The sequence below is a fragment of the Fukomys damarensis genome, unplaced genomic scaffold (assembly GCF_012274545.1).
Source record: "Fukomys damarensis isolate Sample0158 unplaced genomic scaffold, DMR_v1.0_HiC HiC_scaffold_23, whole genome shotgun sequence".
In the NCBI taxonomy this organism is placed as follows: domain Eukaryota; kingdom Metazoa; phylum Chordata; class Mammalia; order Rodentia; family Bathyergidae; genus Fukomys; species Fukomys damarensis.
The window spans coordinates 18,435,204-18,460,591 of record NW_022900935.1 but is presented as its reverse complement, the minus strand read 5'-3'; the positions used below and the strand labels follow the sequence as shown (position 1 = coordinate 18,460,591).

Here is a 25,388-nt window from a genome sequence, read left to right as displayed (position 1 = left end):
CCTGGCTCTCCTGGACTCCGGTCGAAAGAGTAGGAAGCCTTTTCGGGGCTCTCCAGGGTTTGGGCTCTAGTGGAGAGAGTGTCTTCAAGTCCAGGCAAATCCCAGCCGGAGCGGCCCGACCACTCCTCCTCCCCGCCCCCCGCGCAGTTTCCCTTCCTCTAGACCAAGGCCGGCGGGCCCAGGACTCTTTCTAAGGATCGGTCCCTGCTCCGGTCCCTCAGCGTGAGGAATGCGGCACCTGGGACTAGCCAGCGAAGATCAACCCCTGACCGGTCCACACCTGCACCCGCGATTTGGAAGGGGGCACGGGTGCTCTTGGGGTTTGGCTGGCCGCCCGGTACGTGGCAGCAGCAGCCAAAGCTGGGGGGAAAGGAGACAACTCTGGCAGTGGCTCTGAGGACTTTTGCTGCCTAGGCTGCCGCTTATTAAGTGGTCTAGGGTCTTCAAAGTTTTTTATGCAGGGACTTTCCCCTCCCGGCCTCCCACAGAGCCTTGAAAGGGTTTTGCCAGGAAGCAAGGAATAAGGATGGACCTAATTCAACAACTCTCCCGCCACCTCCATAACAGAAGTGGCATCTTATTTACTGAGCATCTACTAGACGCCAGGCTCTGGGGTTTATCAGGTCTCTGAGTCCTCTGGGCTAAACCAACCATACAAGCGTATACTATAGCCCCATTTTATAGAATGAGAAAATTGAGTCTTGGGGGGCTGAATTGAGGCTTGGAAGGGGCTCATTAACCCCATACCTCATTCTTTAGCCTGCATCTCTTGGATTTTGGAAAGTGATTGACACCAGAGGGAATTTGGCTTGTTTCTTCAGTTTCCTAGCCTGGAGTGTTGTGGAGGTGGGTGTGTTCCGAGGCTGAGTCTGGAATGCTAGGTGCTGGATAGTTGTGACCCAGGGTAAATCTGCTCTTCTCTGAGCAGCAAGGTTTCTGGGGTGTTCTGTTAGGTGCTTTTGTTTTTACAGTATCGGGAATTGAATCCAGGGCCTCTTGCATGACAGGCAAGTGCTCCACCAGTGAGCCACATCCTCAGCCCTTCCGTTAGTTTCTTTACTATTTCCCACCTCCACATAGGAGCCCCAAATGGAGGAATCCTCATTCCTCCCTCTTCTCAGCTGAGTCACTTAGTCACTGTGTGTGTGTGTGTGTGTGTGTGTGTGTGTGTGTGAAAATGGAAATCACATTATTATTGAGATACTTGGTCTCACTAGAGTGAGCATGTGTTGGGTTGGTATCCCAACCCTCCATTTACTGTGTTACCTCAGCCAGGCAATGGCTTCTCTGATTGCAGTTTCTTCCCATGGGGATTCGAGGGTATCTTTGAGGGACTGTTGGCAGAATGAACTCAGAAAACCAGCAAAGGCTGAAGTACAGTGCCTGGCACCTAGTACATGCAACCCAGTAACTGCAACCAAAATCTTAGCTACTGTCAGGGCGTGGTCATTGCCCTTTCTAGGATTTGTCCTTTCTGATCTGTTCCCTCCTGCCTGCACTCAGCGGGTCTGTCTGATACCCTTGGGACAGGACCTGGAAAGTAGTATAAGGAGAAAATTGCCACAGATATTGTGGGCAGGCTGCAAGGAATTTCCAGGAAGTCATTTTTCAGTGGAATGCTGTCTGAGGTATTTCTGTGTATTTTTCTCAAGAAAAGAAGACCCTGGACAGTGGAATCTTAGAAGATAGTGGGGTGCCAATCTTACAGAGCTGGTGCGCAAGGTCCAAGGGAAGACGAGATGTGCCGTCTCCTCAGCTCCCCATTCTTTCATCACTCTCTCCTGACAGTCCCCAGAGCTGTCCACTATCTAGTACTATTAAAATGTTTTCAAGGCTGTGAGGGCTCTAGAAGCTCCCCGAGCACAAGATAAATTTCTTTGCGCACACTCTTCCAGTCCCCTTCTCCATGACGGGAGTTTTGGCCCCAACTGCGTGAAACAGTTACTTGGTTCACATAAATTAGGTGCTGCGCTTCAGGCTCCCTTCGCCACAGTAGACACACCCTGCAGGTCTCGTCCCCAATACTGCCTTCTGTCCCTCATAATTGCTCACAGTGTTCTCTCCCTGGCTGGCTTAGCTGCTCCTTGTAAACTGTTCTGGCTTTGAGGTCAGATCTGAGTTGTGCCTGGCTAGGAGACAATTTTTCTGAGCTTACCAGAACCTGTCTCTAAAGAAGGGATAAACAATGTCTGTTTCCCTTGAGGAGGCTGTGAGGATCAGGGAGATAACATCCAAAGCTGGGTGGATATCAGGGAATGCTTGTGCTATCCTTCTGTCAGGTGCAAATCCAAATACCTGAGTTCAGCTGCTAGGAGTAGGGTGGAAGTATGTGCGCCTTCCTGGCTGGCATAGTGACTTAGTCTCTTGTTAAGAGCTGAGACCCAGGGTTTGCAGGCCCAAACATTAAGAACAAAGGTGGAGTTACTCCAAGAGGCCAACCAGATGGTGGACAGAACTATGGGAAGCCAAACGAAGCTGGATTCAAATATCTAGGCCGGCATCCACTTGCAGAAGCTGTTGGGATGCAGTGTAAAGGCCCTCAGGGGATCAGGCATTCCTGGGTTTCAACTGCAGATTGGCCACTTGTCAGCTGGAACTTCACTTTTAGACCCTTAATCTTTCCCTGTGTGCAAATTAGTGTCCCTTTTATGCCAAAACTGATGAAGATTATATGGAACCTTCCTGCAAGTACCTGAACTGATACAAAAGTTAACATCTCCTAGGGCACTTGAAATGGAAGCCTGACCCTGAGCTCTGAGGCAGTAATCCTCTTTGTACCAGTGGTCTAAAGACCTCCTGTTGAGTGATCTCCTAGAGGGTCTGACTTCATTGTTCCTGCTGTAGCAATTAACTGTGATCCTTGGGCAAGTGAACTCACCCTTCTGGTTTTCCCTTTTTTCATGTGTAAAAGCCAGGTAGAATCACAAATCACACCTTTATCAGATGAGCTGCACCTTAGCTCACTGGCAATTTAGATATCATGACCTGGAGGGGGCTGTAACACAGCTACTCCCAGCTGGAAGCAGAGGCTGAGGCAGGTGGAAAATGAATTCAAGGCCAGCCTGGGCAACATAGGAAGAGTCTGAGACTCCATCTCCAAAAAAATTAATTCCAATAACATGAAAGTTTCAGGTTTTTTTTTTTCTATTGTACTAGTCACATCTCAAATGTTCGGTCACCTTATGTGTTGACAAGGTGGATGTAAAACATCCCATCATCACAGAAAGTTCTGTTGGATTTGGCTGTGCTGGACACTGGAGTAACAGTGGAGAACTAGAGACCAGGTCTGTCCTTGAGGTGAGAAACGGTGATAAATGCTGTGATTAGGGTACCCCAGTGAACCCTGGGCCTATGGGTACAGATGAGAAGCAGCTCCCTCTTGGTGAACCCCAAGGTGCAAAAGCCCTGCAACTCTTGAGACCCTGAGAAGTTTATAGAACAAAGAAATAGTTCCTGAATGTGGAGGAATCTGGTCCAACTCTTCTCCCACTACCTCCTTTCTGGCTGAGTGACCAGAAGTAACTTAACTGCGCTGAACTTTATTCCTTGTCTGTAAAATGGGATTGTAGTAATCTCTACCTTAAAAGTCTAGGAGGTCCCTGTGAAGTCACTGCTTGGCCAGTGGTATCCCTGTCCGGGTCACCCCGCCATTATTCTTACGGACCCCCAACTCCTGGGAATGAGGGGAGGGCTGGGCAATGAGACCCCACACCACCTGCTTTCTCTGGACACCGCCCCGCCCCCACCCCCATCAGGGAACCATCCAGGGTATTGGAGCCATCGATTCTTATCTTGTCTTGCTTTCAGGGCTTTGCAATCTGTTTCCTGTGGCTGGAGTGCTGGTCTCCCTGTCTTCACAAGCCCTGCTGCCCTCCCATCAGATAGATGTGCACCCAAAGGCCACCTCCCCAGTGGCTTTTCCTGTCTGCTTACACTGAAATACACTCTCCCACCCTACTGTCATTATATTTATTGCTCTATTTCATTCACTTTTTCTATGAATTGAAATCCTATTCATCTTTTGTCTTTTCACTGTTGTATTCTTGCTGCCTACAATATAATCATCAAACTATTCACCAAATGAACAAATTCTGATTCCACCTGGAAAGCACTTAGCATGGTGCCTTATACTTGAGAAAATGATCAATAAATAGTGCAAATAGCAGTCCTCATCCTAGCTGCTACATTTTACTGGGGTTCTGCCCCAGACCAACTCAGTTAGAATAGTTGGAGGTCACACCTTGGAATTAGTTTTTTGTTTTTGTGGGGTTTTTTTGTTGCTGTTTTTGTTTTGTTTTGCTTTGTTTTTGGTACTGGGGATCGAACTGGGGACCTTGCGCTTGCAAGGGGAGGTGGCGACACTACTGAAATAAATCCCCAGCCCATGGTATTGGTATTTTTAAAACTTCTCTGAAAGGGATTCTAATGTACTGCTTGGGATGAGAAGCTCTTGTTGGAAATAACAATGAGATTAATGGCAGGTGACTTTTATTAAGAGCTTTGGGTGATGGAAGTGCAGAAGTTAGCCTTGTAGCATTATCTCATTAAATCCTCAGGAAAACCCAGTGAAATTAGCTACTACTCCTATTATTTGGTGAGAAAATTGGGACTGGTATTGCTAACAGATAGCAGGAGTGGAGCTGTCACTTGAGCCCCAGCAGTTTGTGTCAAAAGCCCCTCTCCTGCTGGGCATGGTGGTGACACACCTGTGCTGAGGCAGGAAGTAGGCTGAGGCAGAAAGATGGCCTCAAGTTCAAGGCCAACTTGATCTACATAGTGAGTTGGAAACCAGCCTGAACTACAACAAAGCAAAACTCTATTTAAAAAAAAAAAAAAACAGTGTATACGTTATTGGTCTTGCTGCTGTTGGAGAATGTTGATGGATCTAAGTCCAAACACATAAGCCTGGGGCTGATCAGGTTCTACTTTTGACAGCTCCTAGGTCAGAATTGAAGTGAGGTGGTTCCCCAGGCTGTTCCTATCCCTGCATGGCATCTCTGGTGAACTCAGGACCTTGTCATCTGACTGCCTTGCTGTGGTTCTCTCTGCCCTCAGATCCCCAGAGAGGAGGCAGTTTGTGGAATCGGCAGTTCTTATCTCCCAGACTGGGCTATAGGGCTTTTCTCCTGGGCGAAGGAGGATGGCAGCTGTGAAGGGAGTGTTTCTATAATTGTGGTTACTATGCTGGCCTTGCTTGGACCAGCCCAACCTGAGAGCTCCCAGTGTGGGCTGAAATGGACCTAAACAGTCAGCTCAACCCACTTTGTTCAGGATTAAGGCCTAGAGAGTCTAGATTACTTTCCCAGAGCCACACAGCAGGTAAGTGGCAGAATTGGTACACCCACACCACAGATCTGCCTCTCTCTGAAGGCTTTTGGCCACCTGAAAAAGAATGTCCAGTTACAGTTTTTAGTCCCTAATTTTCTAATTTTGTCCCTAATTCCCTAATTTCTCTAATTTTGTGAGCTATTGGAATTTTGACTGGGATTGTATTAAATCTATATAACAATTTTGGAAGTAGGGCCATTTTCACCATATTGGTTCTTCCTACCTAAGAACAAGGGATATCTATTTTCTGATATCCTCTTTGATAGCCTTTTTCAGGGTACTGTAGTTTTCCACGTGAAGGTCTTTTACTTTCTTTGTTAGATTTATTCCTATGTATTTCTTTCTTTCTTTTTTTATGCTAATTTGAAAGGTATTGTTTCCCTAACTTCTCTCTCTATAAGTTTATTTGTATACAGGAATGCTGCAGATTTTTGAGTGTTGAATTTGTATCCAGCTACACTACTGAATTTGGTTATTAAACCGAGAAGTCTTTTGGTAGAGTTTTTGGGGTCTTCTGTGTAGAGTATCATGTCATCTGCAAATAATGACAGTTTAACTTCTTCCTTTCTTGTCCTTATTGCTTTTATCTTTCTCTTGTCCAGTTGCTCTCGATGTTTCAGGACTATAGTGAATAAGAGTGGAGTGTCTTGTTCCTGATTTTAGAGTGAAAACTTTCAGGTTTTGTCCATTTAGTATGATGTTAGTTATTGGTTTGTCATAGATGGATTTTATCAGATTGAGATAAAGACTATCTATTCCGATTTTCTATAAGATTTTTATCATGAATGGGAGTTGGACTTTGTCAAACACTTTTTCTGTATGTATTAAGATGATCATATGGTTTTTGTCCTTGGCTCTGTTAATATAGTGTATTACATTTATTGATTTGCATATGTTGAACCATTCCTGCATCCCTGGAATGAATCCTACTTGATCATGGTATATAACCTTCTTGATGATTTGCTGCTATATTCTGTTTGCCAGTATTTTATTGAGGATTTTTGCATCTATGTTCGTTAGAGAAACTACCCTGCAGTTCTCTTTTTTGGTTAGATCCTTTTCTGGTTTTGGTATCAGAGTAATGCTTGCTTCCAGGAATGCATTTGGGAGTGTTGCTTCCCTTTCAATTTCATTAAAGAAAGAGTTTGAGAACTAACAGCATTAGGTGTTCTCTACATTTATTGTAGAATTCAGCAGTGAATCCATCAGGGCCTGGACTTTTCTTTGTTGGTAGGTTTTTAATTACATCTTCACTTTCATTGACTGATATTGATTTATTTAAATTTTATATATTATTATTGATTCAGTTTTGCTAGTTCATATGTATCTAGGAATATGTCTATTTCTTGTGTTTGTCATCTTATTAGAATACAGTTTCTCAAAATATGTAATGGTGATCTGGATTTCTGCAGGATCTGTTGTGATTTCAGCCTTTTCTTTCCTACTTGCATGGATCTGAGTTTTTTCTTTCCTTTTCTTGATAAAGTTGGCTAAGAGTTTGTCAATTTATTTACCCGCTCAAAGAACCAACTCTTCAATTCACTGATTTTTTGGGGGGTATTGTTTTCTTAGTCTCCATTGCATTAATTTCTGCTCTGATCTTTATAATTTCCTCCTTTGTACAAGCTTTGAGCTTGACTTACTCTTTTTCTAGAAGCTTGAGGTTCAACATTAGGCTGTTTATTTGAGCTCACTGTTTTTTGGGGTTATTTTTGGTACCAGGGATCAAACTCGGGACCTTGTGCTTGCGAGGCAGGCAGCGGAACCACTGAGCTAAATCCCTGGCTGTTTTTTTTGGTTTTTGAGACAGGGTCTCACTATTAGTTCAGGCTGTCCTTGAATTCATGATGATCCTCCTGCCTCAACCTCCTAAATGCTGGGAGATTACAGGCGTGCACCTCACTCTGCTTCTCTGATAAGGGAATTCAATGTTATAAATTTCCCTCATAGGACCGCTTTCATTTTGTTTCATAAGTCCTGGTATGTTGTATTGGCATTATCATTTAACTGTAGAAACTGTCTAACTTCTTCTTTAATTTCATCTGTGACACATTGGTTGTTTGGGAAGGTATTATTTGATTTCCATACGTTTATAAAGTTTTTGTGATTTCTTTTGCCATTAACTTCCAATTTTATAGCACTATGGTCTGATACTATGCATGGGATAATTTCAATTCCTTTGCATTTACTTAAGCATCGTCTTTGAGCTAGTGTTTGGTTTATTTGGGAGAATGTCCGTGTGCAGCTCAGTCATCTACCAAGCCCATTTGTTCAAACAGTTGGTTCTCTTGTATTTCTTTCTTGACTTTTTTTTTTTTTTTTTTTTTTTTTTTTTGTCTAATTGATCTATTTGTGACATTGGGGCACTGAGGTCCACCATTACAATTGCATTAGTGCTTATTTGATTTAAGAAAAATAACTAAGACAATGACTTGGTAGTTTCTAAAGAAATGCAAATATATTTGTGTTGGAACAGATGCTCTCATCAGCTGTGGACACCTTTCTCTGATCCCTTCCGTGCCTCCCTGCCTTCTGTTTTCATTCACAGAGCATAGTGAATGACCTGGCTGTTCTCCCCATAAAATGTGATCTGGGAATAGAACAATTTAAAACAGAATTAGAGGACAGTATTTTCAGAAGCAAAGTTACTTTTCTTGTTGCTGAGACAAATACCCAACACCCACAAGCTAAAGGTGGAAAGGTTTATTTCAGCTCATAGTTTGTAGAGGTTTCAGTCCATAGTCAGCTGGCTCCAAGGCAGGATGACATAGCAGAGGGTCTTGTAGAGGAGAAACAATCCATGGTAAGCAGGCAGGAGACAGTGAAGCAGTAAGCAGAAAGCAGCAAAGCAGTGAAGTAGCCAACCAGCTTTTCTGTCCCTTTATATTCCATCTAGGCTACCCGCCTTTTGGGTGGTGCCACCCGTCCCCAGGGTGGAGCACCCTTAATCCCATCATCACACACTGTAATCCAGCCACCTATGACCACATGAAGCTTTGAGGGGAACATCTGGATACAATCCATAACAGCTGGGAACTGTGGGGTCACCGATGAGCGTCAGGAAAATGTTCCTAGAACTGTTAGAATTAGCTCTGCAAAAGGAATGACCAGTGGGTGGGAGCGGGCCTGGGCCACACACTTACTTGGAAGGCCCTGGGTCATGGGGGGCTGTGTTCAATCCAGTTGATTAGATTTACATATCAAAATGCCAGCCTGGCTACTGAGAAGAGGATGAAGGAGAGAAGACAGAAACAGGGAGGCAGGGAAACAACTGGGAGGTTGTAGACAGTGAGAGTCAAAGAAACTATAATTGGAGGGGAAATGAGGCTCCTTCATGGGCATCTGGTGTACTTGGTTACTGGCTTTGGGAAGTAGGCGGCAAGGGGTTCTGTATCAGTTCTGTGGGCCTGCTGAGACAGTGGCCTTTGGAGATGTGCAACATAATAGCTGTATATTTTCTTTCTCTGGGTCTTTCCCATCCAGAAATGCTGGGACTCGTGGGTCCCTGCCCAGTTCCTGAACAACTCAGCCTGATATTCGCCCTTACCTGATCACCATCCACCAAAGGGGGAGAAATCTCCCACCCGGCTCCTCTATGCAGGTTGCACCAATGGCTCACTCTCTATTTATATGTTGTTACGGGGGATCGAACCCAGCACACTGGCACTGAACTACATTTCTGACCCGTTTTTTTAAAACTATGTTTTACTAAGTCCCGTGTAATCCTTCTGCCTCAGTCCCCCAGAGTGCTGGAATTACAGGTGTGCACTACCACATTCAGCAGAAGATTTTTTTTATGGTAAATACATGTTAAATTTATTTGATTTATTTTTGGGTGGGGGTTGAGACAGGATCTCATTATACAGGTCACACTGGCCTTGAACTCTCTACATACCCCAGTCTACTTTTAAACTCACAGTGACCCTCCTGCCTCGGCCTCCAGAATACTGGGATTATAGGCATGTGCCACTATACTTGGTTTACATTTATTTTTTAAATTGCCAAAAATCCTCCAATGTTTCTTTCACCATTTTACATTCTTTAACATTTAAACTTTTTAAAAATTAGGACATGTTTGCAGTACATATTTACATTCATCTTAGTGAGTAGATATATGCTATGTTTATTTATTTATTTTTTGGTACCAGGGATGGAACTCGGACCCTTGTGCTTGCGAGGCAAATGGCAGCACCACTGAGCCAAATACCTGGCCCAGGGAGTGAATATATGCACTTAGATATCTTGATTCTTTTTTATTTCTCCTCTAGATCCCCTTCTCATTTGCAAACAATCCATCTCCCTGTTTCTTATTTATCTTTTATTATTTTTAATTATTTGGACTTTGGATTTAAGAGAAACCATGTGATATTTAAGGTTGTGTGATTTATTTCACTCAACATCATGGCCTCAAGGTGCATCTATTTTCCTACAGGTGACTCAGATTTATTCTTTATGGCCGAGTGGTACTCCATTATGTGTAAATATTGCATTTATCTGGTGCTTCCAACATTTAGCTATTACGAGCTGTCCTGCTGTGAACATAGGCGTACATGTGTCACTGGAATAATGCCTTTAACTCTTTCAGGAAGATATCTACAAGGGGAACAGCTAGACTGAGGGGAAGTTCTAGTTTTAGTTTTTTGAGAAGCCTCCGTACTAATTTCTATAGTAGTCATACCAGCGTGCAACACCCACCACCCACTAGCAGCATTTATTATTATTGATTATTAATTTTTTTAATGATAGCCATTCTTTCTGGAGTAAGATGAAATCTTGTTGTTTTAATTTGCATTTCTTTGATGGCCAGAGATGTTAAAAGATATAAGTTCATCAGCTCATCAGATCCCTAAGGGCTGGAGGAGGAGGCTGGAGAGTTATCAACCCGCTTTATCCTCCCTTATGTCAACTAACAAGCATGTTTCGTTCTAGGAGCAGAGAGAGAGCCGGGCTCGTCGAGGCCCTCGAGGGCCCAGTGCCTTTATCCCCGTGGAAGAGGTAAGTCTAGAAGGAGTTAAGAAATCTTTGGTTCCTGGAAAAAAAGGACAGGGGATATTGATGGGAGTAGGGCCTACTATCTACATGGTAGCTTTGTAACTACTCCCTTCCCATTCCTGATTCATTTAGCTCACAGAACAGCTTTATGAAATGGGTGCTTTCATCCCCATCTCCCTGAGAAAGAACAGGCTTGGAGAGTTAAAGTGATGACAGCCAAACTTTTGATTTCCAATCCATTGCCTGTTTCTCCTTAATAAGACAGAACTATCTCTGTGTATCTTCTCACCCTTGACTATGCATATACTGCGGAAAAGTTTTCTGCTTTAAAAGTAATATAGGTTCATAATTTTTAAATTTGTAGTGTTTCAGAAAGCTTTGCTCTCTTGTTATTCTACCACCTACGGGGATCATTACTGTTAACCATTTGCCATGGTTTTCTGGCCTTTTTTTTTCATCTGGGTATTTGTTTTTAGTATAGAAACAAAGTCATCATTTATAGCCTGTGTTTTGTCTTTTCACTTGATACAATAGAGACACCTTTCATTTACAGAGTCATTTCATTTGTTTGTTTGTTTGCAGCGCTGGGAATTGAACCCAGGGCCTCAAGCATGCGGGGCAAGCACTCTTCCACTGAGCCACACTCTAGCCCCCATTCATTCGTCTAATAAATAACTGTTGAATTATGAAATCTGTAAGGCATTGTTCTAGGAAGTAGGGACATAGAACAAGACAGGTTTGAAAATCTTTGCCATCATGGAACTTACATTCTAGTGTACATGGGTGGTGAGGGTACTTTCAAAACACATATACAGCTAGCTCAGTGGTTCCACTGCCTGCCTCGCAAGCACAAGGACCCAAGTTCAATCCCCGGTACCAAAAAAAAAAAACGCATATACAGAAAATTTATAAATTGTTCATTTTCTTTGGCCTTTGAATAAGGATAAATGTTTTGTTTCTTATCCCTTCTTCCTGTAAATATGTAGACCAAAATGGTTAATGATCTGTTAACAAACACCTAGGTTCCCTGATTCCCACAGTTCTTTGTAAATGCAAGGTAAATAACCACCCACAGATTACTTATATATGTAGTCCAGAATATTAAGCTCACATATTGCCCTTATAGTATTTTTTCAATTTTAAATAGCTGCTGTTTTATAATAAAGGAAAGAAACAGGCTTTGGAGTTCATCTGCTTTGAATTTGAATCCTGGTTCTGTCATTTACCATATCTGTGTCCTTAACAAGGAGCAACAGCTATCTGGTGTCCTCATCTGTCGGTGGGGAAGACAATAGTAACCTCACAGAACTATTTGAAAGATTTAATAATGCGGAGAAAACCCCATCTCAGACATGGCATGGAGAAAGCACTCAGGAAATGTGAACCATTTTTCGCACCTGGCCTTCGTTGTTGTGTGCATTTACTATGATGGAATAGAAGCTTCATGAAGGGCCAAGAAAGTGTATTCTTTCTGGGGATTTAGCTCAGGGGTTCCCCTGCCTGCCTTGTAAGTGCAAGGTCCTGAGTTCAATTCCTGGTACAAAAAGAAAGAAAGTGTATTTTTTTTTTCCTCCCCAGTGGAAGGGATTGAACTCAGGACCTTGTGCATGCTAACCACACACTCTACCACTGAGCTACAACCCCAGCTGCCAGAAACTACTTTCAATTGCTGTGTCTGAGTTTTCACGTTTAAAAATGGAAAAGGAGCTGGGGATGTGACTCAGTGGTCGAGTGCTTGCCTAATATGTGTGAAGCCCTGAGTTCCATCGCTGCCAAAAAAAACATAAATAAGAAAGGAGAAAATAGAATTCTAGTTTCATAGTTGTTGTGGGGATTGTTTTATTTTCGTTTTGTGGTGTTGGGGATTGAACCTGGGGCCTCGTGCATACTAGGGAACAGCTGGACCACTGACCCAGTTGGGTAAGGATTAAATGAGTTGTACATATAAGTTACAACAATGCTTGGCACAGTATTAAATAAATATTGACTATTATTACATGTGGTACCTAATAAGATTTTATCTAATCACTTCATGGAGTATCTTTTGCTCCCTTTTTTGGACATGGTGGCAGTTCTCAGCCTTCTGCTCTTATACCCACCACAAAGAATGTTGGTCAGACAGGAAGGAACCCATACTTTCCTTTTTGCTTGGCAGGTCCTTCGGGAGGGGGCTGAGAGCCTGGACCAGCACCTGGGGCTGGAAGCGCTGATGTCCTCAGGGCGGGTAGACAACCTGGCGGTAGTGATGGGCCTGCACCCTGATTACCTTAGCAGCTTTTGGCGCCTGCACTACCTGCTGCTGCACACGGATGGGCCCCTGGCCAGCTCGTGGCGCCATTATATCGCCATCATGGTGAGTCTGGCTGCACCTGACCCTTGTAGGGGTGGCCACAATGTGAGGGTTTTGAATTGGATCTCTTTGCTGGAGGCTTCCTGAATTGATTTCATAGATGAAACAGAAAGGCCTACCTTGAAGGCAGGTATGGGGTGGTCCATGCCTGTAACCCACCCAGTACTTAGGAGGGCGAGGCAGAAGGATCACCATGAGTTTGAGGCCAGCTGGGGGTACGCAGCAAGTTCAAGGCCAGCCTGGACTGCATAGGGAGGCCCTGCCTCCAAAACAGAAGAAAGAAAGGCCTAGCTTTATCTGACTGTCTATAGAATTTTAGTTTTGAAGAAAGGCATCCTTTAGAGCCTACTTTACAGATTAGGAAATTGAGGGGAAAGGAGTCAGGTGACCTGCAAAACTGGTGGCGGAGCTTTAGTTAAAACCTAGTTTTTCTGCTTCTTAGCAACTTTAAGCCCTGTGATACACCTCCCTCCAAGAGGGGGGCCCATCCTGAGTGGGGCACAGAAGGAGGAGAGTGGCTTAGGCTCTGGCAACTCCCTCCACAGGCTGCTGCCCGACACCAGTGTTCTTACCTGGTGGGTTCCCACATGGCTGAGTTTCTGCAGACTGGTGGTGACCCTGAGTGGCTGCTGGGCCTCCATCGGGCCCCTGAGAAGCTGAGGAAACTCAGCGAGATCAACAAGTTGCTGGCACATCGGCCGTGGCTCATCACCAAGGAACACATCCAGGTGCAGTGGACAGAGAAGAGGGTCCCCAAGGGAGCCCTGCAGCTGGGCTGGGATGGGGCTGGCAGCCCATGGGCAGACACTGAGCAGGCCTGACCTTCTTCCTCTCCAGGCCTTGCTGAAAACGGGTGAGCACAGCTGGTCCCTGGCTGAACTCATCCAAGCCCTGGTCCTGCTCACCCACTGCCACTCACTGGCCTCCTTCGTGTTTGGCTGTGGCATCCTTCCAGAGGGGGACCCAGAGGGCAGCCCTGCTCCCCAGGCACCATCACCCCCCAATGAGCAGAGCAGCCCCCCCAGCGGGGACCCACTGAACAACTCTGGGGTAAGTCACTGTGGCCCAGGGTCTTGGAGGAAGGAAGCTGGTATAGATTCTGATGCTTGGGTTGAAGCTACTATTTCCAAATCTCCTCAGGCTTGAGAGGCCACAGAAATGTTATTTGACTTCAAAGCTCAGATTCCTTGTCTGTTGAGTGGGGATAAAGACCCTACTCACTAAGGGTTGTGAGGATTAAGTGAAGTACCGTGTGACTGGCCTTTCAATGTGCAGCCCTGGCTTTTTAGCACTTTAAAAAGACAAAGTTTGAAGCCAGGCATGATGGCATATGTGTGTTCCCAGATGAGGATGGGGGGGCATCGGTTGGTCATGAGTTTGAGGCCAGCCTAAACTACATAGAGACCTCTTCTCAAAACAAACAAACAAACAAAAGAAAGTTTACTTAAGACTGTTTGTTTGGTACCAGGGATCCAACTCTGGTCCTTGTGTTTGTGAGGCAGGCAGCAGAACCACTGAGCTAAATCCCCAGCCCATACTTAAGACTTCTAAACAGGACTTTTTTTGGGGGGTTCTGGGGGTTGAATTCCGGACCTTGCATGTGAGGCAGGCGGCGGCACCACTGAGCTAAATCCCTGGCCCAGGACCTTATTTTTTAAATATAAAAATATCAGATATTTTAAGGCTGGGGATAGAGCTCAGTGGTAGAGTGAATAAGGTCCTGAGTTTGAGCCCTAGTACCATAGGAAAAATTAAAAATACAAGTAATTTTAAAATTACCTATTAGCAAAGTCCATCTAAGAGAAGACGTGTCTCTTCTGTAGCTCACAGACCGTGTGAACAGTGCAGCGTAGTGGTTGCTTCCCAGGCTGCCCAAGTCCTACGTGATCATTCAGGAAGGCCTGGTGTGTGGGAAGGCTGAGGTAGAGTTTCCTGTGGGGAAAGGAGGGTGCATGCACGGTGAGCACTGGGTCCCTCCTCCAGGGCTTCGAGGCCGCCCGCGATGTGGAAGCTCTGATGGAACGAATGAGACAGCTGCAGGACAGCTTGCTGCGGGATGAGGGAGCCTCACAGGAGGAGATGGAGAACCGCTTTGAGCTGGAGAAGTCAGAGAGCCTGCTAGTGACCCCCTCAGGTATAGACTCCTGAGACTGTCCCCTTCTTAGCTGTTTCTGTGTGGCGTAGAAACCCCCACGTGTCAGGCCTTCAGAAGCAGCCACCTCTCAGCTTTCCTTCTCAGAGTTTCCAAGGCCTGTTAGCCCTTCTCAGAGGTCCTGAGGCTTTGGGACCAATGGTAGTTACTTCCTGCCTCGGGGCCTCAGGATTGGCATGAAGGGTAAATGAGCAAAATGTTTAGCGCAGACCCTGGCCCAGAGTGACAGCTCCATAGGACTGTCCCTATTACTGCTCTGGGGCCTTGCCTCCTAGGCCCATGGCCAGATCCACCTCCTCCCCAGCCTTGACTCTAGCCAAAGTCCTGCTCCTCCTGCCCACTGTAGCAAGGGACTTTCTCTGGCCTCTCTGCCCTCTCCTGCCCTCCTCCCCCATTTGACAATTAATCAGAAGAGCCCTGTGTGTCCATGCCTCGCCCTCACTGTGCTCTCTTTCTGACATGGTCTACAGCTGATATTCTGGAGCCCTCTCCACACCCAGACATGCTGTGCTTTGTAGAAGACCCTACATTCGGATATGAGGACTTCACTCGGCGAGGGGCTCAGGCACCCCCCACATTCCGTGCCCAGGTAGAGCTCTCCCCATTGGTCTTGGCCATTGCTCTGGAGTTACAGAGAAGCAGAGGACAGATGGTTCAAGTGATTAGAGTACCTTCTCTCAAGACTGCGTGAAGGCAGTGGGGACCCCATGGATCTGGAAGGGACCCATCTATGCCCTAAGTTTGTGGTCCTGATCATAGGGAGAAGTCATCACTGAAGTACATACTTGTGGGTTTCTCAAGCTCAGTGTATTACATTTGTTGTGTAGAGTCAGGTGTCGTGGCACGTGCCTGTAATCCTGAGGCAGGAAGATAGTGAGTTTCAAGTCCAACCTTGGCAATTTAACAAGACCCTATCTCAAAAAAACAAGCCAAACAAACCATCAAACAAAATCATGGTATAGGGAGGGAGCCAGGAAAAGGAAAGCCAGGGCATGCTTGAGAGTCTAGAAAGAGGATGGAGTCTCTCTCTGGTCAGCCTCAGGCTCTAGGGTCTCACTGGCCTCTTCCCCATGTTCTTCAGGATTATACTTGGGAAGACCATGGCTACTCACTGATCCAGCGGCTCTACCCTGAGGGCGGGCAGCTGCTGGATGAGAAGTTCCAGGCGGCCTATAGCCTCACCTACAACACCATCGCCATGCACAGCGGAGTGGATACCTCAGTGCTCCGCAGGGCCATCTGGAACTATATCCACTGTGTCTTTGGCATCAGGTGAGCACTCTTCTTACCCTCAGCTCACTATTAGTTTATTTTATTGTTGTTACTTCTTTCTCTTCTTGCCCATACTATTTTTCAAAGCAACTTCTTTGCTGATTTTAAAAACTAGAGTCTTGGTTGTTTGAACCTTGTAAATGAAATTCTTTAATCCTACCCTGAAATAATTCTATGTGTATGATTCTGTGTGTATGTGTGTAAACATACATATACAGAGATATATCTATACATGATTATGTACATACATGATATACATGGCAGTGTATAGTGTTTATATTTTCATTTCAAATGGATTTTCTCTCATAGTGCATAGGACAACATAAGTACCCATCAGTAAGGAGCTTGCCTGCCTGCCTTCATGCCTGCCTTCCTTCCTTCCTTGTGCTTGCCAGGCAGGTGTGGTGCCACTGAGCTAAATCCCCGGCCTTCCGAGTGGGGAACTTTAAACAACAAAGCCATTCAGTGAAATAATGTAGCTCAGTGGTGGAGTGCTTGCCTAGTGTGTGCAAGGCCCTGAGTATGATCACCAGCACTACAGAGAGACAAATAAAGACAGAGAGAGGGGTCTATTTATGTTGCTATGAGAAAGTGTTCAAAATGTAGTGCAAGAAAAGAAAGTTACCAACCAGAATCTTCTTTTTCTTTCTTTTATTTTTTCCTTTTTCTGGTTTGTTTTTTTGTTTGGTTTGGTTTGGTTTGGTTGTCCAGGCTGGCCTCAAACTTATGACAACCCTCCTGACTCAGCCTCCTGAGTGCTGGGATTATAGATGTACACAACCATGTCCAGCCTTCTGTTCCATTTTTCTAAATGCATGTGCATGGAAAAGCTAAAAGCAAGCTAAAATGTTTAATAAAAGTTGTCTCTATACTATAATATGACACTTGACATTTTCATAGTGCTAAGGGTCAAATCCAGGGCCTTGTGCTTACCATGGAGCTATACTGCAAGCCTTCTTTTCTGATTTATTTATTTATTTATTGGCATGGAACTGGGGATTGAACCCGGGGCTTTCACACTGAACTACATCCCCAACTCTTTTTATTTTTTATTTTGAGATTGGATCCCACTAAGTTACCCAGGTTGGGCTCAAACTTGCTATCTTCCTGCTTCAGCTCCCCTAAATGCTGAGATTACAGGCATATATGCCATCAGACCTAGTATCTTTTCTGTTTGCTTTTCTTTTTTTTTTGTACCAGGAATCAAGCTCAGGGCCTTGAGCTTACCAGGCAGTCACTACACTGCTGAGCTACATCCCCAGCCCCAACCTAGAAACTTTTCTGTTTGGGGGGTAGGTTTCTTTTTTGTTTGTTTGTTTGTTTTTTGGTACTGGGGATTGAACTCGGGTCCTTGCGCTTGCAAGGCAGGCCACCGAACCACTGAGCTAAATCCCCAGCCCGGTAGGTTTCTTTTTTAATTGATAAGATCATATTTTATATATTCTGTAACTTAATTTTTTTTATCCAGTAATGTAACTATATTTCTTATCAGTATGAATAGCACTTTTAATGCTTTTTAACCATTTGTTATAAATGTATTATAAGTATTTAATCATGTCCCTACTGTTGAATATTTAGGTTGTTTTCAGTTTTTCACTCTTACAAACACTATATACATTGACCAGTCTTATATATAAGGTCTTGCAGATAATCCTAGATATGAAATTACTTGTCAAGGATATTTATTTATTTATTTATTTATTTATTTATTTATTTGGTACCAGGGATCAAATTTGGGACCTTGGGTTTGCAAGGCAGGTAGTGGAACCACTGAGCTAAATCACTGGCCCTTAGTTTAATTTTTAAAAATCGCACTTTGATAACATTGTCATTGCAAATAATTAAGGCAAAAAGTAACTGCCCAAAATTCTGCTACCCTACAACAACATTCATAGCGTGAGATGCTTTTCTCCATTACTTTTTTCTTATGTACTCATTTTTTAGAGTTGAGATTCTAATAATTACTTAATTTTTAAAATATGTTGGATGTTTGTGAAGAGAAGCAAATAGCTTGATTTTTTTAGGAAATATAACAAACACGCAGTTGGGGTTGTAGCTCAGTGGTAGGGTGCTCACTTAGCGTGCAGGAGGACCTGCATTCAACCTCCAGCTTCCAGCAATACAGGGAGAGGGAGAAGGGAGAGAGAGAACATAGATAGCAGAAGAAAGAAAGGAAAAGCTACCCGTGAGGCTGGGGCATATATAGTTCAGTGGTAGAGCACTTGCCTAGTGTAAAAACCAAAAAAAAGAAAGAAAGAAATCATCCATGACACCACCTACACTCATTATTGTCAGGTATTTGCTTCCTGTCTTTTGCTATATGCAAATAGCCAAGGCATACCTAATTTTACAGAAAAGATCTATTGCCATTTTCTTTCCTGCTCATGTCACTTATTTTACTAAAAACGTAAGTGGGGTTAATGAACATGATTTTTTTTTTTGTACCGGAAATCAAATTCAGGACCTTCTGCTTGCAAGGCAGGTGGCGGCACCACTGAGCTAAGTCCCAGGCCCTCGTTTTTTGTTGTTGTTGTTGTTGTTGTTGTTTTGTTTTGTTTAATCTAACAGTTTATACCAAGTACTAGTGTTAATTATAGGCTTCCAACTCAGGGTAGCCAAGCGGCATCTGAGAGTGCGTTCTAGGCTAGTTCCTGGTTGTAGGTTTCTTCACTCCTCTACCTGGTCCTTCTTTCCATGCCCTTCCGCCTTCCCCTGCTGTCCCACTACCAAGTATGTGCCATGTTGATGTGTCCTGCACTTTCTGCCCCAGGCTTTCTCATTCCCCTGATCGAAGCTCACCAGACCACAGAGCAACAAAGAAGCTTCTAGACTGGTCGCCAATTGGCTTTATGACCTTAAGCAAGTTAATTGTCTTCTGCAGGCCTTTGTTTGCCCATCCATAAACTGACTACAATACTAGCTCCTTTCTCCCTTTAACTGGCTCCCCCAAGGCGAACAAACCCTGTGACCTCCATTAGTGTAAAGTAGCCAACACACTGGAGCCAGGCAGACTTGGGTTTGAAACCCATTCCTTGCTGTCTGTCCTAGAGCAAGTGACTCCACTTTCTGAATTTCAGTTCCCTCATCTGTAAAGTGGGTTGATGAGTACGGCAGATGGGGTGTAGAGCTACATCCCAGGGTATAGAGGGGTTTGAGGTTTCCACAAGGACACATCTGCGTGACACATAACTGGCAGTGGGACAGACAGCAGGCTCATTCCCTGGGCATCCTTGGAGTGGTCTCTTGCAAGGCTGCTGACCTGGGATATAGGATCCCAGCTGTTTTTCTAAGAGGAACCAGGCTTCTTATTGCTTCCTACCCTCTGGCTTTTCGCGCCACTCTCTGTTCCTTCTTCAGTGGGGTAAGGGGAGGGGAGGAGAGGGGAGCTACTTCTGGGAGCAGAGGGCAAGTAATGCCATTGGGGTCTTTTCATCCAGATATGATGACTATGATTACGGGGAGGTGAACCAGCTCCTGGAGCGGAACCTCAAGGTCTACATCAAGACCGTGGCCTGCTATCCGGAGAAGACCACCTGGAGAATGTACAACCTCTTCTGGAGGCACTTCCGCCACTCAGAGAAGGTAGCACCCTCAGAGGGAGGAGCAGGATGGAAGTAGAGAGGCTCAGCTAGTAGAGAGAGAAGGGACCAAGACCCGAGACCCTTGCCAGAGGGGAGGACACCTGGGCCTGTTGTCCTGAGTCCAAGTTGTGTTCTGTTGTGTGATTTCAAAATCCATTTACTCACCTGGGAAGTGGGAATGTGCATCCTTGCTTCTCACAGTGTCTTCAGCGGATCGAGGTTCAGATCGTAACACCACCCTGTGGCAGCACTGTGTTTGGGAAGGTTACTTTGCTTCTCTGAGCTTTTCCACTTTCTAGTGAGACTAAACATTGCCTGTATTTCAAGGTTGTTGGAAGGATGAAATTAGAAAATACATGTAAACCCCTGGCCCTGTGTAGGTGCCGGGAAGTGCTCACTGTTGCTTTATCTCTGTGGGATGTAAAGATGAGGCATGCTGGGGAAGAATGTGCTGGAAAATTCTTCAGCACTCACTGTGCCAAACTGCTCGGCAAAGGTCAGGGCGTCTCTGAGGGAACAGGAAGGGAGAGCTGAGGGGTTAGAGGTAGTGGCAGTCTGGGAGGGCTGCAGATCCTTTGTCAACCAGCCCCGTCTATGTCCCAGGTCCACGTGAATTTGCTGCTCCTGGAGGCCCGCATGCAAGCCGCCTTGCTCTATGCCCTCCGTGCCATCACCCGCTACATGACCTGACTGCCTCCCTCACAGGACCCGCACCTGGAGCAGCGGTCCCTGGACGGACCCTCCTCCCTGCAAGGACTTCTCCGTCCGAAGACGGACCCAGGACCCTTTCTGCCCCACGCCCATGCACCCCATTGTGGAGGCGGGCTTGTGTGATGTGCAGCTCCAAGCCACACCCTCCTATTCTTGTTGGAACGGACAGAATCATTGCACTGACTCTGGGATCTCTGCTCTCACCGTGGGACCTGGGAGAGGACTAGGAGATCCAAGGGCCATGCCCTTTCTCATTCCCCTGCCCCCAGAGCAGAGGGCACAGGAAGGGAAATGGCCCACACTTGGACGGACAGGCCAGCAGGCTGGGCCCCAGGCACCTGGAGTGCCATGACCTTCCTGGACCGGAAAGTCCCTGGCTGGCCTCCGTAGGAGAGGGGCAAAGATCTCCAGGGTCTAACACTCCAGGCTGCTTTGCCTTTCCTCCCCACCTCATTCTCATGTTTCATTACCTCCCCGTTCACCCATCAATGTGAAAGTCAGGGTCATAGCCGGTCTGTGAGCCAGTTAATCAAAAGCCTTTTCTGTTGGGCAGCCTGAAGGCCCCCTGTTCCCTGGTTGCCCAAATTCTACTTCAGTTCTTTTACCTCTTTGCCCCATAACCCTTTCTCCCACACCCCGTGATATGAGACCCCAGGAGAGGGGCCAAACACATCCAAAGAGCAGACTGTCTCTAGAGAGGAGACGCTTCTGTTGGCCACTTTGCCTTCTGAGGAGGAGGGAGTATTTGAAGATAAATTGTACTTGGGTCCTTTGTGGATGAGATCAGACCTCCTCAAGGCCTCACCTTTGGAACACAGTGCCCGTGAGGAACAGAGGGAGGTTCTGTTCTCCCCAGGCTGCAGAGGTCAGTGCTTGCCCGCCTGTCCCCAGGGGCTCTGCCAAGGACTTTTGCCAAAAAGTTGGGCCTTTCTAGGTAGCTGACATGGCACCAGGGACCAGTAAGGGGAGCTGATACCAGCCACTGAGTGAGTGGCTGTGACCACATTGCCGGACCTCCTTGATCACCACAATTGCAGACTGGAGAGTGGGCTTGAGTTTCCCAGCGTCTGATGCTCCCCTCTGGGATCTCAGGTCAACAGCAAACTGATTTTCTTGCAAGATCCTGAAGGCCTTTCAGGACCCGACACCCCACCACCATCCTGCAGTCAACTCCTGGCTGCCTCCAAGTACTTCACCCCTATCCTAGTATCTTTTCCCTCTCCTGGAATTTAGGTGGATTGCTTGGAGACAGAAGCGGCTGAGGACCGATCCCAAGTACTTTCTGTAGCAAACAACTGTGAATCGAGACTTCTCTTGCCCTTCCAGCAGCAGGTGCGTCCTCCCAGGCCAGTTTGGAGGTGCCTGGGAAAGGCAAGAGCACGATGCTGCTGCTTCTGACCTTCCTCCCCTTGAGGAGTAGGAAAGAAACCCGGCCACTGTGCCACATTTCATACCCATGCGGGCATGGGGAAGCAACTGGCAACACCCCAGGCCTAAAAGCCCTCCCTGCAAAGCAGATGGGCAGGAGGGGAGGGGGTTCTAGCATGGAAGTTTGAGTTCTAGAGGGGACATAATGTCTGTGTATGTGTCCGCTGGGTGGGTGGGAAGGGGTATCCGGTGTTCAAGTGCTGAAACCTTTGACCTTGCTACCTGTTGTGTATGATGAGAAATAAAAGTTCACCGAGGTTTTGTTTCGTATTCCTTGTTAATGGGCTGTTTTTCTAATTTCCTGAAGGTCAGGGTTCGCCTCATAGCACAAGCAGGAAGCTGTGATTGCATCATGTACTGAACCTGACAGCCACTGCCCTACCAGGTGCTTGTGCCTAGTGATAGCAGGGTTGGAATCATTGGCATGGGAAATTTGCTTTTGTCCCTTGGGGGTCCAGGGCTGCCACCCATCCATGGCTGGTCTGGCATTATGGAGGAATAAGGACCATGTTAATCTTCTGACAAAGCCTGGCTCTCGGCTGGGTACCTGCAATCCGCAGTAATTCTGCAAGAGAGTTAAGACAGGTGAAATGACATTGCAGCTCATTGGTGGAGCCAGGATTCCAGCTGAGGTCTGTTGAGGATTTGGCATCACACCTGGCCTTTTTTCCTACTACTGGACTTCCCCCGTGAGAGGGAGGCAACTTGACACTGGGGACTTCCTGTGGTGTCCCCCACTCCATCCCATTATGGTGACCACCTCGTCCATCCCTTTCCAGGCATAAGGAATCAGGTTCAAAGTGTGCCCTTGCCATCGATTGTTGTGTGACCTCGATCAAATTTCTTAACTTCTTTGGATACCAGGAACTAGTGAGCTCATCAGGAAAACCATATCAGGACTAAAAGCTGCTGAGACCTGTCCTGCTGGCTTCTCTGTCCATTTGCTCTGAATACTGCCAGCATAAACTGAAAACTCAAAGTCTCCTTCAGGAAGCCTCTGAGTAATTGCATGCATCTTTCCTGGTTTTCAGTATTCCTGTATGTTTGCTTTTTTGTTTGTTTTTTATTTATTTATTTTGAGACAGGGTCTCACTATGTAGTTGAGACTGACCTGGAACTCACTATGTAGCCCAGGCTGGTCTCAAACTCGCAGCGATCCTCCTGCCTCAGCCTCCCGAGTGCTGAGATTGCATGTTTGCTTTTACTTCTAGGTCATCTGAGAGGGTGTGAAAAAAAGTGAACCAAAGCTGAAGTACAAAACTTGGATTCTGGGTGGGGATTTAGCTCAGTGGCGCCATGCCTGCCTCACAAGCGCAACATCTTGAGTTCAGTTTCCAGCACCAAAAAAAAAAAAAAAAAAAAAAAAATTCTGGATTCTGGCCCTGATTTAGCCACTTATTACTCTGGGGGGACTGATTATTTTCATCGTGCCTTAAGTTTCTTCAACTGTAAAACTAGGGGTAAAACATTTTCGTTTCTATTTCGGGTAACATTTCTAGAAGGGTGGCTGTTGCAGATGTTTTCAAATTTAATCTTCACAACACCCCTTTGAAAAAGGGGGTGTTGGTCCCATTTTACAGATGTGGAAATGGAGCCACAAATGAGAATCTAGGGACTATCGGCCTAGCAGTTAGACAGACTTCTGTTCCTGTTCCAGCTTTGACATTTAACATCCGTCTGACTGAGCAAGCTACTTAAATTCTGTAGCCTTCGTTTCTTTTTTCTTTTTTGGCAGAACCAGGGGTTGAATTTGGGGCCTTGTGCCTGCTAGGCAAGCTTGGCACCACTGAGCTACATCCCCAGCCTAGACTTAGTTTCTCATGGAATGGAATTAATACCTACAGGTCACAGGAAGGGTGTAAGCATTAAATAATGCATGAGAGCCACCTAGCACAATGTAAGAGTGAGACACTAAACATTCAGAAATAGGTTGAATCGGAACCCCTCTCTGTCCAATTGCAGAATTCTTTTATGTGTAGCATTTACCTGCAGACTGCCCACACCCTCAGTCTGCCTTTTAAAATGGTGTTGAACTCAAATCTGTACATAGAATTGAAAATTCTCCAGGCCAGATAGGATCTAATGAATCTGTTTTAGACTTCTTCAGTCTGCAATCCAGGACCTGAACACAGTGATGCAGGATGGAGTTTGAGAGGGTTGTTAGGGGCCTGAGTTTTCTTGTTTGTTTTTGTTGTTGTTGTTGTTGTTTGGCTTTTGAGTGCTGCTGACAAAAGAAAAGAGTTGGGTGAGTCACTCCTGCAAGCTCCAGGCCTTCTTCATCACAGCCCTTTGGCAGGTGGATTTAGAGAAGTGGTTCACAAGCCTTTCTTTTTTTCTCAGAGTCTCCTAGAGGACCATCTTTTACAGCCGCCCCCCCGTGCTCTTTAACTCAACAGATGTTGTGTACCTAGTATGTAACATGCCCTGGAGACAGAGATAAGGGAGCCAGGCCTGGTTCCTGTTCTCTTGGGATTTACTGTCAAGTGCAAGGGACACACAGTGGATCATTACTCAGCTAGTGATTTACATTGCTGTTGTGATGGACACCTACAGGAAGAGGTGAAGTGCCCCCAGGGTGTTTACAGTCTGGCAGTGGCGTTCTCTCTTTGGAGCAGGCGCTCCCAGAAGAGCGGTTTCCCACCCAGGGAGATGCTTGGAGCAAGTGCTGGGCAGTGTCACCCAGGCTGTGGCACTTATTCCTCCGATTTCAGCCAAGGCCCTCTCTGGGGACTGCCCTGCCTTGAAGGGAGCAGCTCAGCTCATAGCTGCAGCTCCTGCACACAGCCTGCCTCCGATGGCTGGTTGGCAGGAAAGAAGGGTCCAGAGGTCTGGCCCCTTTGCCTCCTTCTGAAATGACCCTGAAAGATCACCCCAGCTCTAGCACCCCGCTTCAGATGAGCTGAACCCTCCGCCGCAGCTGTCTTGCAGCCCAGCTTCTCCTTTGGTCCAGTCCCACTTCAAGCCATCTGTGACACTTCCTCAATAATCCTCCTGTGTGCAGGTTTCCATCTCAGAATCTGCTTATCAGGGTACTTGATTTAACATGGTCTTTCATTACAGATGATAAAAATAAAGACCAGAGAGACAGGCAGTGGTTTGCTTGAGATCTCACAAGGCTGAACCTTCTTCTGATCTTCAGCTCTCTGGCACCTGTGTCAGTACCCAGTGCCAGAGCCCTACACCTTCCTGCCTTGACTTCCGCTCGCTGAGCCTGGAGACAGCAATAGCGGTGGCCAGAATCCTAATGCTGTGGCTGGAGACTGTGGGCAAATCACTTCCCCTCTCTGGGGAGAAGCTTGAGTCTAGTGCCAGAGTGCTCCATCTTTTTTTTCATCTTCTCTCACCGGCCTCTGTGTGATGCCCCATGGTCCTTGAAACATTCCCGGCAGAAAAACAAGGAGCAACAGAAGTTTTTTTTTCTTCTCCTACATCCAAATCACCTCTAGTTGCTGTTGGAGTGAGACAGAGGTAGTTAAGCATCTGGCTCTCGGTTGCTGTTTTTTGGTTTGGTTTTGTTTTTTGCATTCCTGTAGATTGAGCCCAGGGCCTTCACACTAGCTACATACTCAGCCCT

At 46.0% G+C, this 25,388-nt stretch overlaps 1 protein-coding gene across 1 annotated transcript in view; it reads left to right on the top strand.

Moving 5' to 3' along the window:
- Positions 1-22,191, top strand: part of Sesn2 (sestrin 2) — a 23,365-nt gene extending 1,174 nt beyond the window's left edge. Inside the window, exons 2-10 of the mRNA XM_010632454.3 lie at positions 10,258-10,323; positions 12,476-12,673; positions 13,216-13,398; positions 13,508-13,720; positions 14,654-14,804; positions 15,293-15,411; positions 15,904-16,094; positions 19,532-19,676; positions 20,279-22,191. Of these exons, the coding sequence (XP_010630756.1) occupies positions 10,258-10,323; positions 12,476-12,673; positions 13,216-13,398; positions 13,508-13,720; positions 14,654-14,804; positions 15,293-15,411; positions 15,904-16,094; positions 19,532-19,676; positions 20,279-20,365 (1,353 nt within the window). The 3' untranslated portion in view covers positions 20,366-22,191. The remainder of the gene's footprint in view (positions 1-10,257; positions 10,324-12,475; positions 12,674-13,215; positions 13,399-13,507; positions 13,721-14,653; positions 14,805-15,292; positions 15,412-15,903; positions 16,095-19,531; positions 19,677-20,278) is intronic.
- Positions 22,192-25,388: the final 3,197 nt, after the last annotated feature.